Here is a 27,567-nt window from a genome sequence, read left to right on the forward strand (position 1 = left end):
CGTCCCACCTCAAGCCCATTTAGGCGGTGAGCATATTTTTGCTCGTCTGTAGAGCCAGATGGACCCAGAACGGTTCCAAATTGCTCTACGGGATTCCTGGTCTCCTGGCGATTTTCTGGATGACCTGACAGAGTCTTGGTATGACAGACTCTCCAGAGCCATCGATGAGATCACACCTCGGCATCCTTGGCACTCTCGCTCTAAGATAGCACCATGGTATAACCTGGAGTTGTGGCAGATGAAACGAGGACTCAGATGGCTAGAGAGGCAATGGCGGCGTACTCGAGACGAAGCGACTAGAACATCTTATAGAGAGTTTATGAGGTCCTATGAAATGGCAGTCAAAGTCACAAAGAAAACTTACTTTGCATCTGCAATTTCGCACCCGGCACAATTGTTCAACACTATTCAACCCTTACAACATTGCCACAAAGCAGGCCAAATTCTAAGGAATTGGAGATTGGCTGTGAGGCTTTTGCAGACTTTTTTGCAGACAAGATCTCATTGCTCTGCCACGACCTCCCTGCCACAATGGAGACAGCATGTGAACTCGAGGCCCCGTGCCTGTCTTCGGGTTTTGTTCTGGATTGCTTTAATACACTCAGCCTAGAGGAAGTTGACAGGATCCTCTCTACTGCACGACCTACAACTTGTGATCTGGACCCTTGCCTCTCCGGGCTTATTAAAGCTTGCCAGAGTGAGCTCAGATATCCTATACGGGATATCGTGAGTAGATCCCTTATGGAAGGGCATTTTCCAACACCTCTTAAAAGAGTCTGTGGTCTGCCATCTCCTGAAAAAAATCAACATTAGACCTGGCTAAATTGGCACATTACCGGCCGGTCTCGAATGTAATCTTTTTGGGTAAAATTATTGAGAGGGCAGTGGCGCTGCAGTTACAGAGCTTTCTGGATGATGCTTCTGTTTTAGACCCCCACCAGTCCGGCTTTCGCCCAGGCCATGGGACGGAGACAGTGCTGGTTGCCCTGGTGGATGACCTCCAACGGCATCTGGATCGAGGCGGCTCGGTGGTACTGATGTTGTTGGACCTATTGACAGCATTCGATACAGTCGACCATCGGTTGCTGACCTGCCATCTTGCCGACGCAGGGATTCAGGGACTGGCCTTGCAATGGCTTTCCTCTTTCCTTGATGGTCAAGGACAAAGGGTGGCGATTGGGGGTGAACTGTTCCGGAGACATGTGCTTGATTGCAGGGTGCCTCAGAGGGCGGTGCTCTCCCCGATGTTCAACATCTACATGCGCTCCCTTGCCCAGATCACCTGGAGGTATGGGTTGGGTTGTCACCAGTACGCTGATGACACCCAGCTCTATCTACTGATGGATGTATGGCCTGACGGTGTCCCAGAAAATTTGGACCTGCCGCTACAAGCCATGGCTGGATGGCTTAGGCTGAGTAGATTGAAGCTTAATCCAGTGAAGACAGAGGTCCTTTGCTTGAGTCATGGTGGTCCCGGAAGGGAAATCCCCCTATCGGCCTTTGACTCAGAGCTTGGGGGTACTACTGGAGCCTACCTTGACAATGGAGGCCCAGATAGCAGCCACTGCTAAATCTGCGTTTTTCCATCTTAGGCGGGCAAGGTAGTTGGTCCCCTTCCTGGAGCAAGGTAACCTGGCAACAGTGATCCATGCAATGGTCACCTCGATGTTGGACTACTGTAATGTCCTCTACATGGGGCTGCCCTTGTGCTGAACCCAGAAGTTGCAGCTAATGCAGAATGTGGCTGCCCAGCTGTTACTGGGGCTTCCTAGGCGGGAGCACATTCACCCAGGACTCCGGGAACTGCACTAGCTGCCAATAGTATACCGGGTTCATTACAAGGTGCTGGTTATTACCTTTAAAGCCCTATATGGCCTAGGACCTGCATACCTTAGGGACCATCTCTCCCCACATGTTCCCCAGAGAGTACTTAGATTGGGATCACAAAATCTGTTAATAATCCCTGGGCTGAAGGAGGCTTGATTGAAATCAACTAGAGACAGGGCCTTCTCAATCATAGCCCCCTGCTGGTGGAACCAACTACCAGATGAAGTGAGGGCCTTGCGGAACCTGGTGCAGTTCCACAAGGCCTGCAAAACTGTCTTCTTCCGGCTGGCATACAATTGACTGGCACCGGTATTTAAGAGCTGTGGAAGAAGGCTGTCACCATCAGAATAGCGCCAATTTAATAGTCTGTTTTTCTGTTTTAATTGTTTTAACTGTTTTAATCATTGTTATTTATTACCGAATATGTATTTTTAATACTTATTAATTTTATTGTTTCTGGGATTTTATGCTGTAAGCCGCCCTGAGCCTGCTTCGGCGGGGAGGGCGGGGTATAAATCAAATAAATAAATAAATAAATAAAATAAACACATTTCATTAGGTATTAGCTATCCTTTCTTTTCTCCAGACCTGAAGTCAGGGTATCTTCTTCCCCCTGAATATTTCTTTAGCTGCTTATATGATCACCCTACAATAGTGATATATAACTGTGGGTCTAGGGAGGATAAAAGGGTGATGAGGTAGAAGACCCCCTCCCCCCCAAAAATCTATGTTTGGATAAAATATATGGCTACAGCTTTATTGTTTACAATAAAAAAGAGCATGGAGATGCATCCAAACATCAGGTGACCCGCCTGGTTGCCTAATTACATCCCCCCCACCCACAGCCTGCCTGCTGGGGGATAAAACTATAGAGTGACAAGACCTGAGATCCATATGGGTGCTTTGCCTCTGCCTGTTTCCTTGTCGCCTGGTGGTGGAAGCCAGCTGGCAGCCCCCAAACTGGGCATGAGTCTTGAGTGGCTCCACCCTCAAAACAAGAGAGGCAAGCACATTGGCACATCTTTCCCTCACAAAGGATCCATCCCCAAGCTGTGATGATGAAGTAGCATAAAACAGCAGAATACAGGAAAACATGATGAGCAAACCAGAAAAACCCATTGCACTAAAACCACAGAACAGGGAGGAAACCACAGAACAGGGGAAATTTGAAGAACCAAAGAGAGGGCAAGCAAGCTAGGGAGTGGATTTTTAAAGGCATGAGGCACCACTTCCTATGCCTGCTCCAGCCACATTGGCTTATGCAGCAGACCAATCCATGCAGCTGGCCCCCAAAGCCTGTGGGCAGCACAAGGCTGCAAGGCAAGCTTCCACTGCTTTGCCCACCTTCCAGACCACGGTGAGTGACTCCCGGTGAATCAAGGCTGTATTTATACTGATGCGTGTAAATCCTAAAATTGCATTTAAGTGGTGTCTGCATTTTCAGGGATGGAGGATAAATAACACAGTCTTCCAATCTGTTTTACTTGGGGGCATTAAAATAGTAAGTACAATTGTGAGCACATTGTAAGAGCACAAATGTAACGCAAGCACTGAAGGTTATATCCATCAGCATTAGAGATGCACCTTTTTGGACCAATGGCAGGCCTATGTGGAGAGTGCCACAGCTGTCTAATTCTGAAGTGACCAAACCATGAATGACTGTGGCCAGATTATTTCTGTTCAGGAAAGGATGCAGCTGCTACACTAACTGAAGGTTGGCTAAATGCACTGTGTCCCACAGATCCCATGAGTGTCCTCAATCAAAGGTGGATCAAGTAGAACCTCCATGCTGGGGATCTTCATCATCAGGAGAGCTATGCCATTTAAAACAAGTAGTTAATAACTGTCCAGTTTTTTCTAAAACTCCAGTTTATTTACCTCACCCAAACTATTATTGTTTCTAGGCAATGATTCAGTCGATCTTATTTAGCTGAAGAGAAGTAGAGCCTTGTATCTTTCTTATATTGATGGAACCTTACTTGAAATCTCTGAATGACCTCTGCCAGGTTTCACGTAGATGCTGAAAAACATGGGACAACTAGAGCCTCATGAGATCCCAAAATCACTGGATGGCTTGGAGTAGCTTCATAGCATATTTGTTCTGAGACTGCTTTAGCAGCCATCCTTGTCATTTTATGGCCTCCAGCTATCTGGAACACCACAGGGTCTAACAGGCTTAGCTTGGCAGGCATTTTGAAAAAGCCTAGAGAACACCCTATTTTCCTGATTTGTGATACATACATATATAAAGTTAGTTGTGATAGTCTGGCTGTTCACCACCTTGAGGACCCTGAACTGTTGGAAAGACAGCATAAAAATGTTTTAAATAAATACATACATAAAATGGGAATAAAATGGCAACCAGGAACTCCCAATTCCATTTAGTCTATAACTAATTGCAGTGTCACCTAATGACTTAACCAGATAAATATCTTCAACTTTTGTTTAAAGAGAAAACATAGCTCTGTTAACCACTCATCTCTATATCTGAAAATGTTTGAATAACTCAAACAGCGAGTGAAATGTGAGTACATACATCATTGTATTATTGACCACACGTGACCTGGGTGTTCAATACGCCCCCCCCCCCATGTATACTAGCTAAAGTTTGCCTTGCCCTTTCTCCATTAAGCTTTATAGAAACATTTTTCCTGGCTCTTAGGACTGTAAATCTTGTACTGAGTTATGGCAGTTATAGAAATATTCACAACCTCTTCCAGTATGGTAATCTGAAAGGATACCCTTTTGCCAGAATAAAAATGGGTTATATGTTTTCCTGTTGACAGTTCTGCTGGGCTATAGCTAGGAACTAATAACAATGTTAACTGCTATCTTAAAGGGCAATATGTGGATCATTCTGTTGCAAGATTTCATTTGCAGTCTGTACTTTTTTCTCTGCTTCTCTGTTAGGTTGAGGATAGTACTAGAAATAAGGGTGAAGCTGTAGGATGTAGGGAATGGCTGAAATTCTAGTCCTGTGAATTAGGTTGCATCATCAGTCACAAGTTCATCTGGAATGCCAAAACAAAGGTGTTCTTTAGTTGAGCAACAGCCCTATGACAGGTGATGTCAGGCAAAGGGAGTATCTTAATATGTTTATATTAATAATTCTCAGCAATCAATTAAACATAGACTGCTCTGTCCACAATGCTTGGCTGCTAACCTTTTCCCAAGGTTTAATGGTTAATGCAGTAGTGATCAAAGGTTCCTTGTGTTGTGTTCATTTATTTCTTCTGGTGTAGTCAATTCTTCTTAATTTCATTCCAAATAACAGGCCACCATGACACTGTCTGCTTCACTGCCTCTGCACATTTAGGTTGGCCTTGATGTTCCTTGTGGATTTTATTTTCCTCATGGAATGTTGTAGGGCATTACAGTTCTCTTCCAATTCACTCAGTTGCCTATGGTCAGAAAAGTACTTCATATTAATCTCTAGAGTATACAAGATACTTAAGTCATCTCCTTATCTAACGTAAGACTTTTTGAAGTTATGGGTCTGCTTGCATAGCTGCTTAGATCCTGGGAAGACAGCATGTGCACTAGGAATGTTAGACCAGTTTTGCACTAGGACTTGTTCCAAGTGGAGAGCCCTTTTGATTCCATTGCTTCTCTCAATTTTCATACAAGTTGCCCCGGAGCTGTGAGTTGGCGTGGCATTCTTCCATGGCAAGCAGAAACCACTTGGAAGAGGATCCTGCTTGCTGTAGAAGAGCGCCACGCCAACTCGCAGCTCTGGGGCAACTTGTGCGAAAATGGAGAGAAGCCCCAGGAGCAAAAGGACTCTCTTCTCGGAACAAGCCTCATGCGAAATCGGTCTAAATCTTTTTCTCCTTCTGCCCCCCCCCCCCCAAGCTTATGAACTACTTATATTGTAGAGCTTTGTGATAAGGTATCTGTTATGACAAATCTGTTTCCAGCAGCCTATTCTACTTTTGGATTGAATCTCATCATTCTAATCAAACAACATTGGTACTCTAATGGCACTTGGTCTGAAGCCTTTCCTTGCATGAAGGTTACCAAATGTTTATAGTTTGGAAGAATTATGAATGTATGCCATGCAGATACCTTTTGAAAAGTTCTGCATGTCCAGACACTGGCAAGGTATTGTATTGTATTTATTTATTTATGTGGATTTGTATTCCGTCCTTTCCCATAAGGGCTCAGGGCAGATTCCAACATATCAAACAGTTAAAAACTAACAATACATCAATAGATAAACAGTAAAATAATTAAAACATATTAAAAGTTTAAGACAATTGACAGTGGAGCCAATAGCTTGGATTTAATGTAAGTTAAGGCAGCGTGGATAAGGTAGACACTTATTTTACGTGTCTGAAGATGCCAGCTATATTGGCCCGATTTCCTCCAATCCAGATAGTAGTCACCGTTGGGAGGCCGGTTAGATGGTATAGCTAAATAAGGTTGGGGCCAGGGCCAAAAAAGCCCTGGCCCTGGTTGAAGCAAGGCAGATGTCCTTTGGGCCAGGGATGGTCAGAAGATCTTGGGTGGCTGAATGTAACAACCTCCGGGGCTCATATTGATTTGTGCATTAGTTTTTTTCTGCTTCTCTACAGATTCAGGAACAGAAAGTAACTGGCTTCCACTCTGAATCATGCAGCTATTTTAACATTCCACCTCAGCATTACAGATAATATCTTTTAACTCTGTGAAGGTAGTTTCTTGAGCTGATACCCAGACCCAGGAAGTGGTAGATTTCAGTAGCAGATGTTAAAATATTTTGACATAGATAGTTCACTATTCCCAGAAAAAGATCTCCAGTCTGGAATGTCAGTCTGCTTTCTGATACCAAGTACCTTACCTGTGCATGACTTTTTCCATTATTGTGTAATTACTGGTTCCAAGAACTCTATTTCTTCTTGACAAAAATTCATTTAACTTGAATAACTCCTATAACTTGAGCCAGGTTTTATTCTAGACAGTAGCCAGTGTTTCATCATTGTCTCCCATCAATGTGCCACCACATATTAGAATGCCATGCATGAATACAATGAGTCCTTTGTATATGAGCCTGCCTCGGCGGGGAGGGCGGGGTATAAATAATTTATTATTATTATTATTATTATTATTATTATTATTATTATTATTATTATTATTATTATTATTATTATATGCCATCTTCCTTCAGAAAATCATAGAAGCAACTGTCATTCCAGATGGAAAAAACTGAAAACAGAATCTCCCAAAGGGTGTAGTGATTGCAGCAGTTTAGTGCTTTCATTTGTCAGATAAGTTGCCCAAAGCCTTTAAGCACCTAACCCAGGGGTGGCCAACAGTAGCTCTCCAGATTTTTTTTGCCTACAACTCCCATCAGCCCCAGCCATTGGCCATGCTGGCTGGGGCTGATGGGAGTTGTAGGCAAAAAACATCTGGAGAGCTACCATTGGCCACCCCTGACCTAACCAAATACAGTGTCACCTAGTGACCAAACAATATAATGATAATATCCATGTAAGAGAACACAGGTGCAAATGTATCAACCACTCAAATAACCACTGAACAAGAGGATCAACCGAACTATCCAGTTATAGAAAACTGCCAAAGGTCACTTGGCAACCATTTGAATTAACCTCGAGCAACAATGGAAGTGAACATTAAGGGGATGGAGTTTCCACAAATTTAAATTCTGCCAGTTGGAGAGATGTATGAAGAAAGACACTTCTCTCATACCTCACTGTTCCCTTGCTGTACTGACAAAACCAGGTGAAGTATATGCCCAGCCACGTCCATTACAGCAATAAACATTAATCATATAAATTGTTATCTTCAATGTAACATTACTGTAAGCATGCCATACTTTTAAAGAGTTTTCTTAACTGCAAGCAAAATATTCTATTTCCTATTGCAAAACCACTACAGATGGGTTATATCAGTCCCATTAATCAGTAGTATTGGGATCAACTAAGAATACAAAATGCCATGAGAATATTGATCTCATTCCTCAGAACATTTCCCCTAAATTACCTTAAAAATTATTTTCTTTCTCTTTGTGTCCTTAGAAGCTCACTGATTCACAGATCTTGAGCAGCGGAAGACACTTATTTCTTATTTTTTTGATGCAAGGGCTAAAAGGACTGAGACAAATTTTGCAGTTGCTAGAGCAGGGGTCAACATAAAAGCCACATAGAATAAATGTCAGATGTTTGAGAGCCGCAACACATGAATGTCAGATGTTTGAAAGCCCAGGACAGGAAGGGAGGGAGGGAGAGAGGGAGGGAGGAAGGCAGACAAATAGATGGGTTAAGGGAGATGTGGAAAGAAAGCAACTTTAACTTGGTTCAGAGAAGCAATTTAACGAGAGAAATGCCTTCTCCAAGCTGGCCAATGGGGCAGTGGGGGTTTTGAGAGCCACACAGTACATGTGAAAGAGCCACATGTGACTCCCAAGCTGTAGTTTAGCCACCCCTGTGCTAGCGTGATCTTAGGATCCTTATCACTGAGCAAAAGAGCTAGGGTTTCTGGAGCATGAATGGTTGAATAAAGGCTTAAAATAATAATCCCTCATAATCTCAAAACATTTGCATTCCAGCAAAGCATGAAAGGTTGTATCAATCCTGTTAAGGCCACAAAGGGAGATTCTGTCAGTGTAGGACTTGTTTAAAAATTTCTTGGTAAAACCATTGTAGGTATAATGTTCAGTCTTGCAAACAACAAAGCTCTGCAATAATATGGGATGATGAGATAGTAATATTGGGGGGGGGGGCAGTAAAGATTCTGAGTAACTTTCTCTGTTATGCTATCAGTTAAATATGATAGAGACTGCAACGAAGTGATTTTGAAACCATACAAGAGACAAGTAAAGTTAATAATCTATGCAGAAAAAAAGATCAATGGTAATTTATATTTTTATCTACCTAGTTCTCCTGTGCAGTAGAACATATAGCGATTTATCCTCCTCCTTAGCAACCTTAATTTCTCTTCAAGAACAATTTTTCAATATCATTGTTACCAGAATGCCCATGACCAGTGTCTCCTTCCCTTGCACTACTGAACACTCTATCTGGATAGCATGTTATGTCCACAATACAAAGTATACATTACATATCCATAAAATAATCAGATCTTCATCAAAGAGTCTGTTCCAATGGATGATTTCTCCCTCTCATGTAGGCACCCTTATTCTATGAGATAGTGTGAGAGACATCAAAATGTGAGCAGTACACTTCAAGAAGGTTCCTGAAGCACTCATCTGCATACTTCTCTGCCTTGGTCAGCTTCTCTAAGTCAGTATCTCAAGAAAACATCACATCTGTTCTTCAAGTGGCAGGAAATTAATGTTCCAAGCTATATGCTCCCTCTATATCTTCCCATACACCTGATATTGTACACTTCTCTGGATAGCCTCTGTACCTTTGCGGTATAGCTAGCTTTTGTCTAGGAACAGGGGCGGCCCAACACCCCATGGTGCCCTAGGCCGACTCGCTGCCTGGTGCCCCCCTACTCCATGGCCCCCCTCCCCCTGCACCTCCTCCTCCTCCCCCACAGCATATTAATTTCAAAGCCAGAATGGGCTCTAGTGCCGCGTTCCGGCTATCTAAAGCCCCCCTGCCTCCTCCTCCTCCCTTCCCCACTGGCGGACCAACACATGTTAATTTCAACCCACCCCCCCACAATTGAAAAAAACATGCTGCGGGGCCTCGCTCTCAGTCTGTCAGGAGCAGCGTCCTGAAAGGGTGGTCCCACTGCTGCTGAGCTAACTCTTCTTGATCATCTAGGAAGTGGGGAGGGAAGGAGTCAGCAGCAGCGGGACCGTCCTTTCAGGACACTGCCTCTGACAGACTGGGAGCGCAGCCCCGCAGTGTGGTTTTTATGATCATGGGGCTTTGAAATTAACATGCAGTGGGGAAGGGAGGGAGGAGGAGGGGGAAGGGCCTTAGATAGCCGGAACACGGTGCTAGAGCCCGTTCTGGCTTTGAAATTAACATGAGGTGGGGAAGGGAGGAAGAGGAGATGCGGAGGGGGGCAAATTAGGCAGTTGCTTCGTAGGTGGAGGCTGGCGCCCTAGGCAACTACCTAGTTTGCCTAGCAGGGGAGCTGGCCCTGTCTAGACTAGGAAGCATTTACATTAAAAAGTTAAGGTGTGTGGATTTATTCTGAAGTTTTCTGTAGTATAAGGTTAGATACTCTAGTGTCCTGGCTTCCTAACTATATTGCTAAATTCACACAGATGTTTAATTTACCAGTATCTCATATTATTTCCCAAAACTCTTTATCTCTGGTGGTATAGTACTTTGAAACTGGGTGTCCCTTGTTCTTGTAGAATTTGGTTCTCTAGCAAAGTATGCCTAGATAGCTGCCCTATTTCCTTATATAGCCAAGTCAGGTATCTGGATCCACCTATTACATGACTGACTTATCACAGTGATTGAATACTGGATGGTGATGATGGGGGATTAAGGTTCATTTGGGCCCCCTCAGTCAGGAGGTAGAGATCTACTCCCCAATGTAGTCCTACACATTGATTCTAAACTCTAGCTTTATCTTCAACTCCTACTTACACTGTTATATAGTTAACCCTTTCAAGTTAAATTACAGTTTGGCTGTACTATGAAAAACAGTATCACGGAAGCTTTAAAAGGCAATAAACAATAGTATCTGAGGAGTTTATTGATAAATATGTTAACATCAAAAATTCTTTAAATATATGAATGTTGGGTGATTGGATGCTAAAGATGAAGATAACTTGAATAAATCTTTACTATAAAATATATTAAATAATTATATGTCACAGCCAGGGGTCATTTTGTAGAAAAATAGGTGGTGGAGCTCATGCAGGGATTGTTATGCAGCTGCACATAACTATTCAATGGACAAGGAGGTGGAACTCTCAGAAGGAGGAGGAGGAACTCTCAGAAAGGTTCAGGAGCTGTGCTCCTGTGAGCTCCCACTGAAAATGAGGCCTGGTCACAACCATTATTTTCAGGGATGGTGTCTAAAAGAGACAAACAGAAGTGATGAAATCCTAGGGCAAATAGAAAAAATAAAACCTATCAAATCACTGGGTCTGGCAGGCATACACTGGGAATCTTAAAGAACTCAAACATGATATTGATGATCTCTTAACAAAACCACGGAATCTTTTAACTAAAATTGTCTCTCTTACCAGGAGAAACATTAGCACCAATGTTTAAAAAGTAATTAAGGGAGAGGTCAAGAAATTACAAGGGGATAGTTTAACATGTGTACCGATGGCCGTTATAAAACACTGAATTATTAAGCATATAGAAGTAAAATAAAGCCCTACCAAGTAACTTGCTTTCTGCAAATAAATGCCTGAGTTTACCAACCTCTGGGTGTACAAGAATGTGGATAATTTATTATTTATTTACTTCATTTATAATCTGCCTTTCTCATTGAGACTCAAGGTAGATTACACAACTAAGGTTGATTCTGCTTAAGGCAAAAGCCATATGTGCAGTACTGGATGGATGGATGGATGGATGGATGGATGGATGGATGGATAGATAGATAGATAGATAGATAGATAGATAGATAGATAGATAGATAGATAGATAGATAGATAGATAGATAGATAGATAGATAGATCTACCAGATCTAAGGCTGATCTGGTAGATATTATCTCTCTATACTTAACAAAAGCCCTTTTGAAAAAAACTTCACCAAAATTTCCAAGAAAACAGCAGTAAGAGGGTAATCCAATTGGTCCTTTAACGGATTTGTAACTGATTGAGCAACATACAGCAGAATGTATTAATTTATTTATATATTTATACCCTGCTTATTTATTTCCAAGACAGCTGACATCATTCTCCTCTCCTCTGTTTTACCCTCCCAACAATACTGTGCGGTAGATTAGACTGGAAAAGAGTGATTAGGCAAAGTGTGGTTCCATGTCAAAATGGTATTTCAAATCTGGGTGAGAGGACACAAATGTGGCAAATGAGCTTCAGGACAAGTATATATAAAATGATGCACACTGAAGAAAAAATCCTGATTTTAAATATATAGATACACAGTTGAGGTTCAAAGTGCTTGTGACTGATGAGGAAAGAGATCTTGGGCTTGTGTTGACAGCTCGGTGCAAATAGTCTCAGTTGGGCATGAGACATAAAGAGGCAAAATTTTATTTATTTACATTACACTTCTATCCCACCCTCTCCGCAAGCGGACTCAGGGTGGCTCACAACATTAGTTTAAAACAGTAAGTCAATAAAATCTATAAAACATCAATACAGTTAAAATTTAAAACTATTCCACAGTGCTGTACAATTACTATGTTGGCAGTTCTGCTTTTCAGACGGTTGGACACCGGATACTCTAACTGATGTCAGGTGGCAGCTCTCTTTAAGCTTCGAAGGACTGTCGAAACAGTTTGGTCTTACAGGCCATGCAGAACGTAGGAAGGTCCCACAGGGCCCTCATGGCCTCTGGGAGAGCATTCCATAACTCTGGTGCTGCCACCAAGAAGGCCCTGGCTCGTGTCAAAAGCAACCTGGACTCCTTTGGTCCAGGGGTGGACAGCAGATTTTTTGTCCCTGAACTTTTTTGAATATTATTCTGGTCACTCCGAATAAAAAAAATATAATAGAGATGGAAAAGATGAAGAAAAAGACAACAAAATGACTAAAGAATTGTAATGTGCATTTGATGCTTTTTTTGGTGGGAGGGGGAGACTATCAAGGAACAGCTTCAAGAACTGTATATGGGATAGAGCAGGGGTGGCCAACCTGCCACTTGGGAGCCACAAGTGGCTATTTCACACATATTGTGTGGTTCTCAAAGCCCCCACTGCCCCATCAGCCAGCTTGGAGGTTTTTTTTTCTTTTCTTTAAATCACTTCTCCAAGCCAAGCCACTCGGAGGCTAAGAGAATGAATTTAAGTTGCTTCCTTTCCACCTCTCCTTCCCATCTATTTTCCTTCCTTCCTTCTTTCATACATCTGATGTTTATGCTATGAGGCTCTTACATTAAGCAAGTTTGGCCACCCTGGGTTTGGAGTATGTGAATAAAAACATTTTCCCCCCTCTAGAACTCAGGAATATGCAATGAAGGTGATGAGCAGTAGACTCAAGATAGCAAAAAAAGTACTTCTTCACTCAACACATAATTATATATTGAACTGTGCTATAGTTTCAATTAATGTATGTCGCAGAATGGAACTTTCTCCTATAGCCCACTGATTCCCCCCTCCAATTTTGTTCCTGGGGTCATTGGACCTAAAGCAATAGCAAGGGGGGCAAAGTTGGAATCTGCAGTCAGACAGGAAAATTGGCAAAAATCACCCTTCCATCTTCCACAAAAGAAATGCCATTCTGGTAGAGGATGATTGGATACATACAATTGTCATTAATTAAAATGGTTGTATAAGATTAGAAAAAATCATTGATAAATCTATCAATGCCTATTAATCATAATGGCTAAAAAGACTTCTCATATTTAGGGTAATTTACCTCTGAACACCAATTGTTTTAACTTCCATGTCCAACTAGTAGGTTTTCTATTGCTTGACTACTGTGGAGAACAGGATGAATTTTGATCTGATCCAGCAGGATATTCCTTATGTAACTTCTTGTGAGACTGAATCTTATTATTGCCATATATCAATAACATTATTCTGCTTTGTATCCAAAACAGGTTACGAACTACATGGTCTAGAAAATGTACCAGATGGACCAGCTCTTGTCATTTATTACCACGCTGCGCTTCCTGTAGACTATATTTTCTTTATATCAAGGCTCTTTCTTCAAAAGAAGATATTTTGTCGTACAGTGGTTGATCGTTTTGTTTTTAAACTGCCAGGTGATACCAATTTGCTAATTCTCTAAAGATTACAGACCAAGGAAGCATGTCAATAACCTTTGGGTCCAGCAAGATGGGTACTTTTTGATAATGTTTTAGTTCAACAGCAGCCCAAGGTGTGAAGGACTGACATCTATGAATGATATCACTACATTCTGAGTTCACTTCTGCTCAGTTGCTCAAGTCTTTTGAAAGTGAGGCTATTCCCAATGGTGACATCTGTAATTACATCAAAATCCAAACATCATGTTTACTGTATTATCATTTATTTTGATTTTTACATGAAACTGTAGGCCAACCAGCCACAAACACTAGGCTGGAGTTTCATGAACAGCAGCTCCTCATACCACATGACAAACTATTCTTGACACTGAACAGTTTTGCCAAGCAGCCTGTAACCTGGCATAGTTTTATTCAAAAGTCAAAAATCTTTTTAGATTGCTCACCCAAAATAGTTCCACTTATCCACAGAACTGTTATTTTCCACTGCAAAGGTGATAGCCGGTAGTTCAGTGTGTTCCTCTGGTGCTACATGCGTCTGTTCATCAATATTCTTCAATCAGCCAAAAAAGCAGCACATGTACTGCATAGCAGAGGACCTCTTCTGCAATGGAAAAACAATGGCACAAACAAAAGCAAGGCTTAGAATAATATAAAAGAAATAAATGTTTTCAGTGGGAATGTGTAGGAAATCTAATTTGTGTTCTAAGATGTTATGAGCATATGGGACATTCAGTGGAATCCTTAGAAGAGTTACAGCCTTCCAAGTCCATTGAAACCAATAAGCTTAGAAGGCTGTAACTCTGTTTTGGATTGTACCAATTTGTACCAATAACATTCTGTATATAATAATATAATAAATATTCTACACCTCTTTCAAACTGGTTTTCAATTAAGTACGTAAAAACAATATAGCAATAAATTGAGCTGAGCTGAATCATTGTTCTGTTCCTCAATCTCAATTTGACATTGAGCAATAGAAAAAGCTTGCAGGAATTTGCCCAAGGCTTTCTAAAAAGTTATTGTTGAATTGTGGGTTATATTTTTACTGGTTATTTTGTTATTAATTGAGCAGGCATTGAATCTGTGAGACTATGACTATCCTCCTTGCTCCAGCTTGATCGTTCACTACCTGGAGTTAAGACAAGCCTGCCCTCATTGGCATCTCTCTGGCTTTTAAAGATCAGCCTAGAGAGATGTGAGTCCCTCCACAGCTTCCTGGCTCTCACTGTAGGATTTGACTTCCCCCAAGATTTAGAGAGACAATTGCTGTTAAGGCCAGCCTCATCCATCACTATTTTAGCTCCACACCTGTCTAGGGTTCCCAGCTCCCACTGGAGGCGGGGTTTCCCCTCAAATTTTTGAGCCTTCAACTCACCACCACAGAAGTGGCCAGTAGAGGAGCCCTGCCTCTGAAAAGTACTGGTGCGCTGCAATGTACCTGGCATAATGACATCACTTGGAAGTGATGTTATTGTGCTGGGCACATTGTGGAGGGACAATGTAACATTTTGGGGAAAAACTCTATGATAATCATTTTTACACTTTAGGACTATCAGAAGAAGATCCCTCCCTGGAAGCCAGGTAAGATCTGGCAACCCTACACAGTCCTTCCCTCCAGCAGGCGAGAATTCCTTTACCATGTCAATCAGGCAGGCAATATCTATGCTGTTAGTTCCAGCCAAGCTGTTAATAGGATTCCTGTCATGGCCAGAACATGGCTACCTAGTTGGACTACTGCCTGTCCCTCCAGTAGCTCAGTCCCTCCTGAGAGTACCCCTTCACCCCCAAGATAAATATCAGTGTTGCATTTTATTTTAGAAGACTGCTCCTTTAATATGCCATGTTCCACTGTTCTGACTACAGATCCTATATTTCTTTTTTTTACAGGCTATAGAAGACTTCTAGAAGCATTACGTATGTTTACTGGCATGAAGAAAGATTGTCTCACTCTTTTGAAAGATGGCCATTTGGTGTCTATTTCACCAGGGGGATCACGAGAAGCTCTCTTTAGTGATGACACCTATAAAATCATGTGGTGCAACCGTACAGGATTTGCTCAAGTTGCAATAGATGCAAAAGTGGTGAGTATTAAAAATATATGCTGGAGCAACAAATGCATATCTTCCACAAATTCCTTCTTTAAGAACTGCATTTTGGGAATGGGAGTGACATACTCCCTTAAAATTCTTCATTCTAGACAGCAATTTTCCTTTAATCCATCCCTGATCCCTTTAGTCAAAATGTTTCCTAGTCACTAAATATTGAGTGTGTTCTGTAAGCCTCTAAGGGACCATTCTTTTCTTTCTTTTCTTTTTTAAAAATTTGAATAGCCCAGTTGTCTCTCCCCTATACATTTATACTACTGAGATCTGAAGGAAAGTTGCATTTAGGATACCACATACGGTAACACAACCATAGGGTTATTTATCATGCTACAGCTTACTTATCCTGGGCACGGAAGTAATCATGTAATTTCCCAATGTCATGTGATTTCTTATAAATAAATAACAGCATGGAGTGGATCCATGAAAACTACTCCAGTAACATATGAACAAGCCCTACATATCTAATCAATTTCCATTTTGTTTCAATTGATATTTTCTGCAGTATCCCAACTGCTTGGGAGTTGTATTAAAATTGTGTTTAAATACAGGGAAAACTAAGATTATGCCTACATTCTCACAATTCCTCTCTCTCTCTCTCTCTTTTTAGCCCATCATTCCTATGTTTACACAGAATGTCCGTGAGGCATACAAGACGTTAGGAGATATACGTAAGATATCCTGTGTATCAACCTAACTTTAAGTAGTGTTCTGTTTCTAAACAAGATATTTAATACAAATAGAACACTAGATTGCTTCATATTGCATAGTTAGTCAATTTTTGCTTTTGTTTTCTGTATAACAACTATGAATGGGGTATTTTTTTTCCCATTCTACAGGAGTTGTGTAAACAAAAGTGTATTCATTTTTACCTGTGGGACATTTTAACCTAAAAATGAGAGGAGTAGGTCTATTTCTCTTACTATTATGTGTCCCACATTTTTATCTCATATAGTATCTCCAGCAACGATTCTTATAATGGCTTAACTAGACATTACAGTAGTTTCATGGCTGCCAATGACAATTACTACATGTTGCCTGACATCTCCCCAATAACATGTAATAAAGTTGTGACAACATTGTCATCTTCAACATTTCCCTGCCTTGTGAATGGCATCCAATGAATGGGAATGAGTGTGTGTTAAAAGATAAGGTTGGACTTTGCATCATCTATTAAGCTTCTATACGTGTCAGCTATCTAAACATTTTGTTCAACTCCTGTTAATGCCTTGAAAAATGCTTTGACATTTCATTAGCAAAAATTTCACATTGCTGTGCACCAGTACAGGGCTAGATTACTAAACCCATTAAATGCTTCTCTCACACATTACACAGGGTACACTGGCTTAGGGGTGTACATTCAGATATACCCCAAGGAGAAATTGTATTTGAAATTAGCAGGGTTTGGGGCTGACTCAAGTATTTCCAAGCATTCCCAACATTCCGGGAATAACAAACTTATCTCTTGGAATTTCAGGAAGGCACAAGAGTGGGAAGTAGGGTTGCCAATCCCCAGTTGGGAGCAGGAGATCTCCAAGTTTGGACCCCCTCCCTCACTTCAGGACTATCATCAAGTGGGGGGGGGAATGGTCACTGGTCCCCATAGGGTATAATGGAGAATCAATCCGTGGGTATCTGGGGCTCCAGGGTGGGGTTTGTGGTAGAGAAGAAGAAGATATTTAATTTATATCCGGCCCTATACTCTGGTGCCTCTCATAACCCCCTCCCTCCACAAGATTACAAAAGATTGGACCATGGAATCCAATTCTATGAGCCCCAAAAGAAAGTGTCCCCATCCTCCATTACTTCCAACAGAGGGAAGGCATTTAAAAGGAACACAGTCCCTTTAAATGTGATGTCCAGAACTTGCTTCAGAATTCAACCTTGCTTCTTCCCTCCCTCTCCTGGAGTCTCCTGTTAAGGCTTGTCAGCCTCATCTGGCAACCCACATGGGGAGGGAAAGAGAGGAATTTGACCAGGAAAACTGTTCTTATTAGGTAAAAGAGATGCTGACTAACAACTGATGGTCAGGTAAACCTGACCTCCAGCCATGGCCCTGTAAATTTTAAACGGGAAAGGAATGAACTGGCTCTGTGTTTACCATGCCTGGATTGTCCCTGCTGGATGCTTTTCCCTGTCACCAGCATAGGAGACAGCAGATCAAGCCCTATTGATGGAAAATGGCAAGTGAGCTGGCAAGCTCCTGGACTTCTGCAAGGCTTCACTGTTGCAGTGGCCATTTCTTCCCCTGCCACTGTGGAGGGGCTTTTCATTTATTTGACATTTGAGTAGTGCTATATTGATAGAACAGTATAGTAATGTGTTTAGCAGGTTCTTTTGAGTTCCTAGCTTTCTTTTATTTATTTATTTGTTTGTTTATGCAACTTTCAGCCCCCCTTCTCCTTCAGGTAATACAGTTAAAATACAAATCTTAAACCCAATTTAAGCTATAAGATGGCGAGATGGTAATAAATAGGTCATAGGTATATAATTGTATGGCACTAGCAGGGTCAGCCCTAGATTATTTGGTACCATAGGCATGGCTAACCTCTGGTGTTCTCCCCCTCCCACGCTGATAGTCACTGGGTCACATGGAGGTGCCCAATTTTGTTTCCCCAGAAGGCTGGAGTCCTAGGCAATCAACCTTGTTTGTCTAGTGGCAGGGCTGGCCCTCGTTAGACTTCACCTACATTAATGTGTTCAGTTCTGGGCACTACAATTTAAGAAGGATATAGACAAGCTGGAACATATCCAGAGAGGGGCATCAGAGATGGTAAGGGGTTTGGAGACTGAGTCCTATAAGCAGCTCTGGCACTAGGGGTTCTGCCACCCCAGGCAGAATCCTGTGCCGCCCCGCCATGGGCTCCATCTGTGCGCTTTGCAATGATGTCACCTGGAACTGACGTCATCATGCGACATGCTTTTCTTATGTGTTCTCTCTCAGAGACATGTCATTCTTTCTCAGTTCCAATCGCTCAGTCAAGAAAGAATGCTCAGCACACCTCCCACCCAGCCCTCTCTGGGCTTGGAGGGAGCTGGACAGGGGGCATGTCATTCTTTCTTGGTTCTGAGCAATCAGAGCTGAGAAAGAACACTGGGCGCACCCTCCCGCTGCCCAGCTCCCTCTGAACCTGGAGAGGGTGGGCAGAAGGCGTGCCATTCTTTCTCTGCTCAAATTGCTAGGAGCCAAGAAAGAAGGACATGGAAGATCAGGGGCAGCGCGAGTAGGGATGGGTGCCCACTCCTGCCCCTGTGGCAAGGTGGCGCCCTAGATGGCTGCCTACTTCACCTATTCTCATGTGCAGGCCTTGGGCACTAGGTGGGCCACTGAGATAATAATTGGGTCTAGCCCTCCTCTAATAATATCAGTTGGTATACTAGTTCATATAGCTGGATGAGGAAGAAGAATTGCAGATTTATATATATATAGGGTTGGTAAAGTAGAGGAGGCCAGATATGGTGAGGCAACCACCTCCTCAACCAAAGGCTTGGTGGGACAGCTCCGTTTTACATGCCCTGAAGAACTGTAATAAGTCTCACAGGGTCTGATTCTCAACTGGGAGTGGGTTCCATCAGGCCAGAGCCATGGTTCATACCCAGTGTGCCCCCAAAGTATGGAAGGATTGCCTCAACTTTGTATTTGCATAGCATTCTGATATGCAGAATTGTGTCCTAGTTAAATCAAAAGAACAATTCTCACTGCTGTCTTGCAGTATAATAAAGTCATTTGCAGGATGCATTCATTCTCTCTCTCTCTGAAAATGTTTCAACCCAACTCTCCTCTATGTTCACAAATGTGTCAGCTTTTTTCAGGCTAAATCTTCAATATGGTTGTATACATCTTTACTCTGAACAACTACGTTCCAAGGGCAATGCTGATCAAAAAGCATTTGGGAAGCACCCCTAGTAAATGCTGACTATTACACTACACATTACATTAATAGGTGATACCTGGAGAGGCAAGAAATATTGATAAAAGTCACATTTCAACTACTTCCAGTTAGCTCCTCTTTTGCCAATATAATTTCACTTAAGGGTAATTAAGCATAAACTCTAGAACTCTCTCTTGGCATATGCTACTCAGCTGACTCTTAAATTAAATTAAAGATGCTACCCAATGGACTCTTTTACACAGGAGTACTGAAACGTCTGTATGAATACAGCCGGTGGCCACTGTCTCCTGTATATGGAGGATTTCCAGTCAAATTGCGCACATATCTAGGAGAACCAATTCCATATGATTCAAACATAACTGCTGAAGAGCTGGCTGAAAAGGTAAGCTGACACTCAAAAACCTTAGAGTACAAATCTCAGTTCAGGTATGGGAACACACTGCCTGCCTCTGACAGTCTCCTTGAAAACTTTAGAGCACAAATCCAGTGCAGGTATTGTCCCACTTGGTGCCCCTGGGCAAGTCTTTTTTTTCAGGCTGTTTCTCACCGGTCAAATAGTAATGTTGCTGTAAACATGAATTAAATAATGAATTTAAAGATCTTTGTAAAAACTGCTGATACATGTTGTATGAGCAATGGTATGCAGAAAGCACCTAGCAGCTGGCTGTAACTGAGGGCTGGTCTTTCTGAACGTACCAGAGAGGCTGTGGGAAGCCATTAGCATTGTTATGAGGATGGGTGGACTTTTTGTTTTTGTTTTAAAAGACAACTTTTTCATATGCTTTTCTTTTTCAAAAGAGGATTTTTTTCATTACACCACTGTACCTCCTTTTATAACCAGCCCCTGCACAGTTTGCAGATATCTGATGAAAGTAGCTTTGACTTTTGAAAGCTCAAACATACAAAATCCTGTTGGTCTTTAAGATGCTACTAGACTTGAATCTACTGCAGACCACCATGGCTACTCTCTGAAACTATTTGCAGGGGTTCTGTTGATGTCATACACACTAAAGGGTGTTCAAACAGCAGGGCAAGAAAGTCTGGGAAGATTTTGCCTGGCTCTGAGCATCTGCAGAATAAAATTCTGAAATCTCTGTAGACCTCAACTTTCTGTCCCTCCTTTCTTTGAATATCTCTTTTGATCAAAATGGAGAGAGAGAGAGAGAGAGAGACTAATAGTTGGATTTCAGGGAGAAATTGAGTGAAGAGTAGTTAATACAATTTCCCTTAACAACACTAGAAGCCATCAATTGCCAGCTACCCCTAGCCCAGCAATCAGCTGGCTGGTGGGTATGAGGAGAACGTGATTGGCTCTGCAAGAAATAGGCAGGAGGAATGGCTCAATCTGAACCATGAGAGCCACCTATGCTTCTTCCATGCCTTCAGATCTATCCTGGTGGACACTGCTGAAAAGAGACTGGAGGGCTTCAGTGGCCATAGGGGTGGGCATGAACCAGGAAAATGGAGGTTCATGCACACAAACCTTCACCTGAGCCTGTTTACAGCACCAGTTCATTTCATGAAGTTCATGATGTGCCAGAATACCACCCCATGGGATAGAGATACCAAAATTGCAGCAAGTCTCCAGCTGACTGTCATCTACCTGCCCTCCAAGGCTGACAGTCCTCCAATGCAAGGGTCCCCAGGTAAGTGCTAGTCACAAAGCCCAAGGGGGGATGTTTCCAGGGCTGCAAAAGTTCACCCCTCCCGGCAATTGCTTTGACAATTGTAATAGATTGGTGTCAGCATGTCTGCCATGAACACTGTCCCACCATGAGACACTCCAAAACCACGGGAGGTGAAGTGAGATTGCATGGATCTTGACTTGCAAACCATGACCCAAGTAATTTTAGTCACAAATTTAGGGTCATGGGTAGGTTTGTGCCCATCCCTATGAGACTGAGAAAAGCTAGGCTGCATGGCAGAACAGCACAGGGATAAAAAGGGTAGGTGTGAGGAGCTGACTGGGGTGGGGGTAGAGTAGAAAAGAGAAAGCAGGAAGAGGTGGGAGTGAAAGTGAAAGAAGTAAAGAAAGGATGGAGGAGAGAAGTAAGGAAAGGAGAGAGAGGGAAATGAATGGAAAGTGGAAGAAGAGGGGAGTGAAGCAGACCAGGCAAAAGTACAACTCTGATCATGGGAGCCCAGGGACACAGGAATAGTACTCTGGTGTAGAAAACACCTGGAAGTGTGCCCATTCTCCCAGAAAGGACCCCAGGATGGTGGTGATGGAAAATGGAGGTCAGAATATTCTCAGATATGAACAATTAGGTAGCAAAAATCATTCACTGCCAACTGAATACGTAGTGTCAACTTAACATTTCAGTTTGTCCCATTACAAATACAGAGCACAGTCCGGGGTGGGGGGAAGCATATATAAGTTCCACTGACTTCAATGGAAAAGATTTCAACATGAACAGCATGATTTCAACACTGAAATGAACACATTTAAAAGTACTTAATTTGGACTGAATTTTTTGAAACCAGTTATTGTACTTAATGAAATTCATACAGTAGAATAAAACTGTTGAAAAAATATAAACAGTAGATACAGTGGTGAACAAAATAACAGACAAATTCTTCCTGTTATAGATACAATGGTATCTCTTAAAAAGGTAAAGGTAGTCCCCTGTGCAAGCACCAGTCGTTTCCAACTCTGGGGTGACGTTGCATCACAACATTTTCATAGCAGACTATTTACAGGGTGGTTTGCCATTGCTTTCCCCAGCCATCTATACTTCCACCCCTCCCCCCCCAGCAAGCTGGGTACTCATTTTACCAGCCTTGGAAGGATGGAAGGCTGGGTCAACCTTGAGCCGGCTACCTGAACCCAGCTTTCACCAGAACTCAGGTCATGAGCAGAGCTTGGACTGCAGTAGTGCACTTACCATTCTGTTCCATGGGGCTCTGTGGTATCTCTTACAGGGGAGAAAAACAGAATGAGAAAATATATACCACAAGCTAACAAGGAATATGTAGTTTGCAAGGGAACTCTGAATTTTGTATGGGAACTCTCCATGTCTTACTCTCCATGTCGATTATGGGAGTCATCATGAATAATTTGAAGCAAAAAAAAAAGTTCTATTAAATCAATACAAAAAACTGGCAGAGTTAAAGATAACAGATTCCTGAATAAATCTATCAATAATAGTAATTCCTGAAGATGGTAAAGATCTGAAGGTATGCAGAATTGGTACACAAAATTATTGATATTTGGTGGTTGAAAATTAGTACAGTACTTTCCACTGACAAACTATTTGGCATTTTTCTTTTTAAAATTTGTTAAACCCTTTGCCAATATTTATTTTCACATTTTAAATATATTTTCTCCAACTCCCCAGTAATTTTAAAAAATATACTTCATCAACACAGAACATCCTGAAAGAGCAGTTGAGTATAATGCACATTCTTTGGTCAAATCTACAATATGTAACTGTTCAGTGATTATGGAAGAAAAACAATATTTATGCATTTGAGTAAACTGTATCTAAAGGTAGAAACTGTGCTGGTTCCTAAACATCAACTGTAATAATAGCAGAGCTTTTCTCTGCCTCAAGAAACCTTCCACTGGTATAAGGTTACTTATGTTCAATGAAAGTCTCAGCATCAGCAAAATCCATCTACAGTATTCTACACTTTTCATCCCTATATTGTATTCATATGCCTGTGCTTTAATTTGTACAATACACTTTCTTACTGGCAGGCCCGGCCTGAGCCCTCCCAATGTCCTAGGCAGCACAGCTCTGCCTGCCCCTCAGTCCCCGCGCCTGCTGCGGGCCTACTCGTGAGTAGACAGCAGGCGTGGGGGTTTTGAAGAGACCTCTTTCTTCGGAAGAAACTTCCTCCAAAGGTCTCTTCAAAATAGACCTCGGAGCTGATATAGCTGGGTGGCCTTGCGGCAAGCGGGGGTGGGGAGCAAGCAGAGCACGGGGGTTTGGGCCGGCAGACACAGAGCTACTTTTGAGTAGCCCCATGCCTGCTGCCTACTCACAAGTAGCGCCGAGCTTCTCGGGCTGGGCGGGAGCTGGCGGCAGAGGCAAAGTGAGGGGTGGGGGTGGGAGGGGTGGAGCTGGTGGTGGCAGCAGGACGAACTTCAGGGGGGACGGGAGGGAGCTGGCTGTGGGGGTGGCAGGGCAAGCTTCAGGAGGCGGGAGGGAGAGAGCTGGAGGCAGCAACAGAGTGAATTTCGGGGGGATGGGAGGGAGGGAGCTAGCTGTGGGGGTGGCAGGGCTAGCTTTGGAGACAGGCGGAGGCAGGGTGAGCTTCTGGGGGGGCCGGCGGGAGCGCAGTAGGCGAGAAGGAGCTGGCGGCAGCGGGGGGGGGGGAAAGGCAAATTACCGTATTTTTTGCACCATAAGACTCACTTCCCCCCCAAAAAAAAGTGGAGGGAAAAGTGTGTGCGTCTTAAGGAGCGAATACTGCAAAAAATTCACACAAATGCCTCTAAATTCACACAAACAGCTCTAAAAACTAGGTGCGTCTTATGCTCAGGTGCGTCTTATGGAGCGAAAAATACGGGTAGGTGGTTGTCTTGGGCACAGGGAGAGGGGGAAGCAACTGCCTAGTTTGCCTAGTGAGAGAGCCGGCTCTGCTTACTGGAAAGATTTGTGATAACAGGATATTTAATGTTGCTCTTTCTGGATCTTCTTCCAACTGAAGTGATATTGTTAACCAGATCACCAGCCTTCCAGGCTGTACAGTTTTGTTGCTGAATGCCCAGTCAGTCACAGGAAAAACGCCAGCAGCCATCAAGGATTTAATCCTGGATGATATGGTTGGCCTGGCACATATCACAGAGAGTTGGTTGGTGTGTGGGTGTATGGGGTTAACATCTCCCAAGTAAGGCCCTGGGTACTCAGTGATACATCAGAATAGATGTATGGTCATACTCTATCATTTAGAGAAAAACTCTATGGTCACCGGAGTCTATGATCACCAGTTTGTACCCAAATGCTAGAGCATTCCTGCATGGTGGGTGTAGTTCTGAGATGACAGAGTTGATCTTGGGGCTGACTCCTAGAGGTGGAAAGCAATCTTTTTTCTGCTTTTGCACTCCAGGGTACAAAAACAGGAAGAAAGCCCTGCCGGTCTTGGGGAGGGGGGGGTTCCAATTCTGCGCCCTGGGTCCAGTGGACCCCTAGGTCACCTAGTGGGAGGTCCGGCCCTGGTTGCCAATATGTAGAAGACACTCAGCTCTATCTCATGCTTCCAGCTGGTCCGAGAAGGCTGTAAAAATCTTGAACTAGTGTCTGAAGGCACTTTTGCAGTGGATGCAGACCAACAAACTGAAGCTTAATTGCAACAAGACAGACCTGCTACTGGTGTGCAGAAGGTCTGAGCTGGGATTTAAAATGTTATCCATTCTGGACATGGCTGCACCCCTCTTGAAGGAACAGGTCTGTAGTCTGGGGTGGTTGATGGACCTGCCTATTGCTGGAAAAGCAGGTGGCTGTTGTGGCCCAGGAGCACTTTTTACCATCTTATACTAGTTAGGCAGTTGTGACCTTTCCTAATGCCACTGTAGTGCATGCCCTGGTTTCATCTAGATTAATAGAGCTGCACTTAAGAACTGTTTGGAAATTTCAACTGGTGCAGAATGCTGCCACTAGGATGTTTACTGGATATCGTTCCAATCTTGGCCAATCTACCCGGGTTCCCAGTTTGTTTCTGGGCACAATTCAAAGTGCTGGTGTTCACCTTTAAAATCCTATATGGTTGGGGCCAACATATCTGAAGAGCTACTCCCTTATGAACCACCTGACCAATAGGGTTATCTTTGGAAACGCAGCTTTGGGCGCTTCCATCTTCTGACATTAGATGGATGGCAACCCAGGAGACGGTCTTCTCAGTCATGGAAACATTAATTGTTTCAATTATGTATTTTGGGTGGTAGGATGTTTCGTGAATGTTTTAATTTGTTAGTCCTCTTGATGGCTCTTGTGAGTGCAGAAAGGTGGGGTATATATTTTATAAATTAAAATAAATAAAAAAATAGATAACAGATGCTAACCAGGCAGGAAATACTGAACATTTTGTCTAATTAATGATCCAGAATCCTCTAGAATTCTCTCATCTTCCTCCTCTGTCAGGCACTGGTCCTGCATGTGGAATTCCTTGGAGGTGGTCCTCTTCAACTGTAGATCCCCTTCTGTGTTTGAACAGCTTAAATAGGTCATCTGCGCATATACAACAATACACAAAGAGTCAGATTCTACAATGTCCAATGCTATTCGAATTAACTGTGCCTTAAGCTCAACATGGAGCTTGCAGAGTGCTCCAAATCTCAACCTGTCTGCAGCTCCTTTCTTTTAAGCTTGCAGTGTAGACTAAATTGGAGACCTGCTAGCCCACCCACCCCCTCCAGGCTGAGCAACATGTCAAAGAGAGTAGTGCTACAGAAAGCAGTATGAGTCACCGGGCTGAGATCTAATGTTGGGCACAATTGTTTAGAGTCCTTCTATTTACTTCCCCTCTTCTATTTATTATTATTATTAGTCGTAGTAGTAGTACTAAACTTGCTTAATCATCCCATCTTGGCCTGCGTGAGGCTCTGGGTGATATACAACTGGCTGGGCTCTGGGCAATATTCTAGCCAGGCACAATAGGTACTCCTGCTTATGGCTAAGAGGTAAACTTCCTAATGATTCATTTTTTGTTGGAGCTTCTGCTGTCTTAAAGTTAGAACTAAAATATGGTACCTGTTCCTTGCAATTTACACTTTTATTTCTTTCCAGACAAAGATTGCCATCCAGGATTTAATATACAAACACCAAAAACTACCAGCAAATACAGTAAGAGCACTACTGGAACGATTTGATGGCAAGAGTAAGGAAGACTAACTATGCTGAACATACCATGTGCACATATTTGCTGAAGATATGATCAACACTGTAGTTACTGTATCTTGTTATACCCATTCTCTTTATTAAACTACTATAATGTAAGTTGTCAAGGCCTTTGCCAGATGTTTCCTAATAATTTATTTCGTATGGAATCAAGTTCTTCGTATAAACAATATTCTTAAGAGCTACTGTGATGTTGTGGTTAGAGTGTGGGACTAGGATCTGGCAAATGCAGGTTCAAATCCCCACTCTGCCATGGAAACTTGCAGGGAAATTTGGGTCAGTATCTCTCTTCTTCATAGAACTGTTGTGAGAATAAAATGGAAAAGGGGGGAAACAATGATGTATGCTGTTTTCTGTCCCCACTGGGGAGAAAAGCTCAGTATAAATATTTAAATAAATAAATAAATATCTTGGAGTACATGAAGTTATATCATTTGAAGATCAAGAATGTATTATCATCATATAGTATTGTTTCTTCCCAATCTCCTTTTGTCTTACTTTCTCTTATGATACAATTTTAGTAATGGATTTAGGGAAGGGGAAGAAGCTTGAAATAGTGCGGTACAGAATATTTTTGTTGCTTGTTTTTTGGGGGAAATAAGAAAATTCCACAATAAATTAAAACTACATCTGCATATGGGTTCTTAGCGTGCAGTGATTCAAACACCATTCACCAAAATGACAAATTACACCTCAGTACTGCAAACATCTGCAAACAGATGTTAGGAGAGTGTTGCCATCATATTTCTATTTATATATTGGAAACATGAGAATGGCAGTTGAAGTTCAATGTAACATTACTGATATTACTGATATGATAGGCCTTCAGGAAACCCAACCCATTGCTGATTTCAGAAAAAAATAGTTGAAATTAAAATATATTTAAGGTGGCTCAATATGTTGCAGTATCTGAGAAAGCAAGTTTCTGTTTACAAATTCATATCAAGTATATGTGTTAAAGAAATTTCACTTGAAAATACAAATGTAAGTTCTTTAAATCAGCATTTCTGCCTGGCATAGAGATATGATCTGCCCCTTCACCAACTTTAAATATTTCGTTTCTCATCAAGTTTGTTATGTACGTACTCTGATGGTCATGGAGAAATTTTAGCCTTTGCCTCT

General features: G+C 42.4%; 1 protein-coding gene and 1 long non-coding RNA gene across 3 annotated transcripts in view; one reads left to right on the forward strand and one right to left on the reverse strand.

The window, feature by feature from the left end:
* LOC132575212 (transmembrane protein 68-like) overlaps positions 1-26,579 on the forward strand; it is a 38,799-nt gene extending 12,220 nt beyond the window's left edge. For both annotated transcript variants that reach the window (XM_060243787.1, XM_060243788.1), the window contains exons 3-7: positions 13,441-13,605; positions 15,496-15,689; positions 16,321-16,381; positions 19,846-19,985; positions 26,335-26,579. In XM_060243787.1, the coding sequence (XP_060099770.1) occupies positions 13,441-13,605; positions 15,496-15,689; positions 16,321-16,381; positions 19,846-19,985; positions 26,335-26,439 (665 nt within the window). In that variant the 3' untranslated portion in view covers positions 26,440-26,579. The remainder of the gene's footprint in view (positions 1-13,440; positions 13,606-15,495; positions 15,690-16,320; positions 16,382-19,845; positions 19,986-26,334) is intronic.
* Positions 13,855-27,567, reverse strand: part of LOC132575213 (uncharacterized) — a 112,334-nt gene continuing 98,621 nt past the window's right edge. Inside the window, exons 2-3 of the long non-coding RNA XR_009555663.1 lie at positions 25,611-25,776; positions 13,855-14,209 (exon numbers count right to left, since the gene is read on the reverse strand). This is a non-coding gene — a long non-coding RNA (uncharacterized LOC132575213). The remainder of the gene's footprint in view (positions 14,210-25,610; positions 25,777-27,567) is intronic.

Source organism: Heteronotia binoei, chromosome 7, assembly GCF_032191835.1.
Source record: "Heteronotia binoei isolate CCM8104 ecotype False Entrance Well chromosome 7, APGP_CSIRO_Hbin_v1, whole genome shotgun sequence".
In the NCBI taxonomy this organism is placed as follows: domain Eukaryota; kingdom Metazoa; phylum Chordata; class Lepidosauria; order Squamata; family Gekkonidae; genus Heteronotia; species Heteronotia binoei.